This window comes from Phoenix dactylifera, chromosome 11, assembly GCF_051530095.1.
Source record: "Phoenix dactylifera cultivar Ajwa chromosome 11, Ajwa_hap1_PhDact_Kaust_v1.1, whole genome shotgun sequence".
NCBI lineage: Eukaryota > Viridiplantae > Streptophyta > Magnoliopsida > Arecales > Arecaceae > Phoenix > Phoenix dactylifera.
Window position 1 is genome coordinate 25780944 of NC_143200.1, and position 6178 is coordinate 25787121.

General features: G+C 44.0%; 1 protein-coding gene across 2 annotated transcripts; it reads right to left on the bottom strand.

Annotated features, from left to right (window-relative positions):
* Positions 1–674: 674 nt before the first annotated feature.
* LOC103702421 (AT-hook motif nuclear-localized protein 27-like) lies at positions 675–3280 on the bottom strand. Of its 2 annotated transcripts, none has more exons than XR_015971441.2 (2): positions 1367–3206; positions 675–739 (listed from the first exon to the last, which is right to left on the bottom strand). XR_015971441.2 is itself a non-coding variant. In XM_088707490.2 (2 exons), exon 2 carries the CDS (start codon positions 2616–2618, stop codon positions 1743–1745), a length of 876 nt encoding a protein of 291 aa, XP_088563616.1. In that variant the 5' UTR covers positions 2619–2690; positions 3066–3280; the 3' UTR covers positions 675–1742. The 2 variants fall into 2 exon arrangements, 1 of the variants encoding a protein (XP_088563616.1); XM_088707490.2 differs by having other exon boundaries at positions 675–2690; positions 3066–3280.
* Between the last annotated feature and the right edge of the window lie 2898 nt (positions 3281–6178).

The window sequence follows — 6178 nt, forward strand, 5'->3', positions numbered from 1 at the left end:
CAACAAATTTATCCATACAATGTGAGAAAAACCATCACAAATGCAATTTGGCCTGCCGGCCTCAACTAAATTGGTTGGCAACTCTTCTCAACTTGGGAGCGGTCAGAGAGTTCGAACCCTAGTGGTTTTGTGCCCATGATAAAAAAAAAAAAAAAACAATTTGGAAAAAAACAAAGAAAAGACACTAAAACAAGAGCAAAGAGGAAAGATCATAAATATATAAAAAAAGAGAGATGCAAATGAAAGATATTATAAGCACCAGAACAGTCGATACATGCTGGAAATTTCCTAGTTGCCAGTAGATAGTACATGCATATTTGGAATCAGATTCAGGAATTTTAAGCACAATTATCTATGATTTTTCTTATCTCTCTCCTTGTCAGCAACTGTATACAAGTGTAGCTACAAAGGACTACTATCTGACCTACCAAGAGGCCCTCTAGAAACAGAAACAGGATATAATAATGTAACAGGAAGAGAACTCGCTTATCAAAAGCAAGAGTCCATTCTAAAATTAAAAGATGTCCACAATATTAGTTAATTAGTTTCAGACACAGAAACACACACACAGACACACAGAGAGTACATATAATGTAATATAAATTTTCGACTTTCAAAAGACTAAAGGTTCCAAAGTTAAACTCATCATATTCCAGAAGCTTATGGGAAATGTAGTGCTGCTTCCTTTTTTTTTTGCTCTCTGGAGACTGCTATGGAAACCTTCTTTCCAGAAACGTACCTGGCAAAAGATAAAAGCAGATGCCGAGAATCTTTCAATCTACTGTTAATATCTTACAAGGAGTTTCTCTTCCAGGCTCAGTGAGTGTCAAACAACTGCTGCTTTTTTTCCTTTATCCTTTTTTCTCTCAAAGCCTCCTAGCCAGTGAAAAAGGAAGTCGGCAGAACAGCTTGGAGTTGCAGTTACTTGCTCCTCTTCCCACCATGCCTCATTGAAAGATTCAAGTGATGCTTTGGGCAGGGGAAAAGCAGCAAGCTTCTGTGGCACCCCACTGCCAAAACTAGTACTTCCCTCGAGGCTAGGCTAACAAGAAACTAAAGCAAAAGAACCGAGCAAAAATAACACAAGGCCATGCAAAAAGCTTGCATAGAACGCACTGAATACAGTTGCATTGCTGTTTGACATAGATCAAATCAGAAGAGCAAGCACTTGCATCATAGGAGCCTTCATGAGTTATGGCTAAGAGAAGTCGGATGAGACAATTAACATTTTATATACTATGTTGAGAACAATACAACAAAGAGAAGCATTTAGGAACATGGACTATAACACATTTTGGACATCATATCTACAGAAATCATTATACGATGGAATAAAGAAGAAGACAGAGAAGAGAGAGAGAAAAACCTTAGCATGGCACTCCCATTTCTCCCCTTCTTTCTTCTCCAAGCCTTGCAATGAGACTTTTTCCTCCCTCACTCTTTGTGACGCCAGCCAAAAACTCCTCTAGAAATCACGACCTCATATATATAACTTCTATATAACTCCAAAACAAGCGTCTATTTTACTCTGCATAGCTCTGAATTATGAAATCCCAATACCACCATTTCATCATGAAGGTGGAATCATCGCATCCATCGCTACCAAACACCTTACAAACTACCAGCTTCACCACCATAACCCGCAGGTGATCACAAGCAATCCTATTGCCAAGCATGCCCAGCTTCTTCTTCTTCGACTTGTCATCCTTCTCCTATTTCCATTATAAAGCATCAATTCAGGATCAAAAAGGTGGCCTAACCCCACCTCCACCCCACCCATAAGGTTCCCCCGGGAACTGGTAATTTGCCATACTTGCACCCAAATTGTAAAATGGAACGCCGCCGCCGCCGCCGCCCTCACCACTCCCAGTGACTCCAGATGACTGGGATGCCGATGTCTGCTGCGCCTGCACCGCGGCCGCCGCTGCCGCCTCCCCCTCCCCCTCCAGCGGCAGCCGCTCGTACACAGCATTGGCGAACGTGGCAGCCATCAGCACCACCGGCCCAGTCGCCACCAGCGGGCCCACCACGCTGCCCCCCACGACCTGCCCCTGCCCGCCGGCCAGGAACACCGTCAGCCCCCCCGCACCGGGCGGCGCCGGCGGGGGCAAGACCGTCCCCGTCAGCGAGAGGATCTCGAACCGCCCCCTCAGCGTCGCCACCACGCTCCCCGGCGGCCCCGCCCCTGGCTGCCGGAGCGACACGTTCGCCACCGCACCCCCGCCGCTCAGCACGCACACCCCCCTTCCCCGCCTCCGTGCGTACTCCGTCACGCTCTCTACCACGTCGGCGCCGCCGGCAACCTCGAGCACGTGCGACCGGAGGGCGTTGGGGCTGTCGCGCGTGACTATTATCGGCGGCCTCGGCTTGTTCTTCGACCCCAGCGGTCGGCCGCGCGGCCGGCGTGTCGGGCCACCATCGTCCGACGCCGCGGAGGTGGTGGGCTGGTCTCCGCCGGCACCCTTGTCGGGAGAGGCCTTCGGCTTTTTCTCCGGGGAGGGGTTAGAGGTTTCCGGTTGGTCATGGGGTGGTGGCAGTGGTTGCTGTAGCTCTGGTGGGTGGAGGAGGTTGTGGAAGTAGCGAGAGGAGCCGCCGCTGCCGGAATCCATTCCGGCCATCGCCGACACATCCACTCTCTCCCACCACTTGCTTGCCAGCTTATCTTCTTCTCCTCCTCGTCTTCTTCTCGCCTATACTGGATGAAAAGAGAGAATAAATATCTAACACCAAAAGCTAGAACTTTGAGGAGCTCTTTCTACGAGTCTCTTCCACAATAATGTTTCCCTCTGCCGGTAGAAAAGTTGAATAAGTTGAAAGAATCAAGACGAGAGGAGCTCTTTTTTCCCCTATTATCAACCCAAAATTGCCACCAAAAAATACACGCTGAACGACGCCTCAAATCAGAACCTTGATTCACATACTTCAAGAACACCCTTTTTGCTTCTATATATGTAATGGGTCAAGTCAACAGAAGACAACGCCATTAAGGGCTGCTCATAGTTGGAGATCTTTACACTGGTGCAGCCAAGAAGTTTAGAACAAACTTCACAAGAACAAGGAGTTACCCTTTCGCTGTAGGCATGCAAGAAGAGATAAGAACCTTTCTGTTGATATCCTTTGCCCCCAGAGAGAAAGAGAGGGGAGGAGAGAGAGAAGGAGTGAGATGGGGCTTGGAATGGAGTTTTGAACCGGAGGGAGGGGTTGTGAACCGGAGAGAGGGGGAGAGAGAGAGGCGGTGGAAATCGTGCACAGGTGTGGTAAAAGGAGAAGCAATGGCGTCTGGGAAGGCAATAGAAACAATAAAATATAGAGCAAGCTACATAGTTTATAGATTATTTTATTTTGCAACCACTAAAGAATACTTGAACCAAGGGAGAATGTTATATAAATATACTATTGCCGACGTCTTCAGTTTGCGAGGTTGTATGCGAGTAACGCATTTAGTAAATCGAATGATAGAGGAGCTTGGGGTTCTTATTTTATGCCGGCATGATAACTACAACCTCTCCCTACCCCTTGTTCCAAACAGGCGTTTTAAAGTAGTGGATTTTATATTTTTAATTTTGACCAGATGATGTAAGACTGGAGGAAGGAAAAAAATGAAAGATAAAGATATATATTCTGTCAAAAAAAATAAAATTCTAATAACTATTAAGAATAATAAGTTAAAACAAATTAATGTCGACATTAGAGATTTAATTAATAGATGACCTTTATGCCATCAGCCAGTAGGTTTCCTAGAATATTATTTTTAATCATCAAATTCTAAACATCACATATGTGTGTGCATGGATGTGCAGTTGATTAGATTGATGCAATCTAATTTTTACATATTATATAATAAAATGAGAGTCAATGGGGTTTATTTAAACAAAAAAAAGACGGTTGGCAGCTTCAACTCGCGTACGTCCTCCATTTTCAGCTTTACATAATGTTTAGAGAGAGATTGAAGATAATGATCGAAGTACAACAAAAATGAGTTTGCATTTATTTTTGTCTTGGAAAAATTATAATAATAAGAAATCTAGGACCAAGAATTTCATTGCTTAGTGGGTTCACAATGTAACTTAAAAATTTAGTATACTTCAAAATATCTTTCTGGCATTGCGATGCAGCACTATTTATCAAACACATCCATGGCTGAGATGTGAAAGTTCAGCATGATATGTCATCTTCTTTGTTGATGGTGCCATGAATGATCTATATTATATTAAAAAGAATGTATTGTGGACCTTCATCTTCTTACTTCTCTTTTTCTATTTTGAAAGCATAGTTATTTAACATGCATACATATTGTTATACACAGATCATCCTCAATGATAAAATGTGAATTACATTCCTTAATTTGTTCTCATCAATAAAATTGTCACTCGAATTGAGCCCCTATTCTCTCTTGATCTAGTTCTTCCACTCCTCTTCTGCTATCTAATATTTTTACTCCTTCAATTTCTAATCTTTCTTTCACTGTATCCAACAAAAGTATGAGTTCTTGTTTTTGAAAAATATTCAAATCAAATCTACTTCTTCCCCCCTATGCATAATACTTGCTAGCATACTAATCAGTCAACGTAATCTTAATTTTAAGAGGTTTATGATTTTTTATATAATAAAACAGTATCATTATGAAATTATTATCATCATCTCTATAATTATTATGTCATGCAAACTATTCTAGAGCCTTTTATTGATGGATTAAGATATCCTTAACTTGTCTAGTATGGCATTGATGTAAGAACACGAAGTACATATGCATATGATTTTCCCATACAAATATCAACAAGATCTTTGTTTTTTTTTTATTATTTTATTTTGCGTGTTCGTGGGTGTGTGTGTTGTGTGTCTGAATTTTAAGTTTTACATGCTTCGACGATAAGTCTTTAAAGCTAAGCCGCACGCATTATACTCGATTTAGCTTAATGATCTCATTTATAGAATTAGTTATTGAATTTTGTTTGGTTGGCCTTTTTGCTATGGGTAAGGGTGCAAATGGGTCGGATCGGATCGGATTCTGAGTGATTCCGACCCGACTTGATTTTTTGTTCGAATTCTAATTTTGAATCCATGCCTGGCCTGATTGAAAATCAGATTGGGTTCAACTCGAGTTTGGATCGGGTCTGGATAGAATTTGGATCCAAATATGTGCTTTTGGAAAGAGATTTAGGCAATTCTAATTTGGTCATATCATGATAATGAGATGTTGGGTGACCCATGACTTGAAAGACTTGCAATTGACCTTCAGTCAGAACAGATGACCCACGACTTACTAACTAAGTCGGTCTACAAGCCAAATTTCATATCACACTATTTTTTATCTATATGACTGATTGGACGGAACTTAGTGTCTCCCAGCTCCCCCCTCACAAGGACAAAAAAAATCCCAGACCTCCTTCCAAAATCCATTTCCATTGCAGAAAACTGGCACAGGGGCCGTATTGAGTTCAGTGTTCCCTCACTTTCTCCCTTCAAAAGTTAAAAGAAACTGATGTGGGAAGGGCCCGAATTTAGTCCCATACCGACTAGACAGCGGAAAGATCTGCATCTTATAAGGAGAAAAAACCTCTTTCATGACGAGGCATCTTTTGTAGGGCAAAACCGTGCGGGTATCCCCCCGTCAGCATTGGACGCGCGGGCCGAAAAAAATTCCTCCCGTAGCGCTGGATGCGCGGGCCGGAGTCCCAGAACGGACAATAATTCGTGGGGGACGCAGGCCATTCTCTGTCGTCAGTTGGTTAGGACTGTGCTGTTGTCGGGTCGGAAGGCCCGTAACAGATGGCGCTAGAAGGAAGACTCGCCCGCACATAGAAACTCTCTCCCGGGCCTGGGGGGCTGCGTCGGCTCAGACCGGCTCAGGACCTTCCCGCTGGGGGGGCTATGATGTGGGAAGGGCCCGAATTTAGTCCCATACCGACTAGGCAGCGAAAAAGTCTGCGCCTTATAAGGAGGGGAAACCTCTTTCCTCACGAGGCGCTTTTTGTGGGGCAAAACCGTGCGAGTATCCCTCCGTCAGCGCTGGACGCGCAGGCCGGAAAAATTTCTCCTGTAGCGCTGGACGTGCAGGCCGGAGTCCCAGAGTGGACAATACCTCGTGGGGGATGCGGGCCGTTCTCTATCGTCAGTTGGTTGCGACTATGCTGTTGTCGGGTCGGAAGGCCCGCAACAGAAACAAAAACCAAAAAAC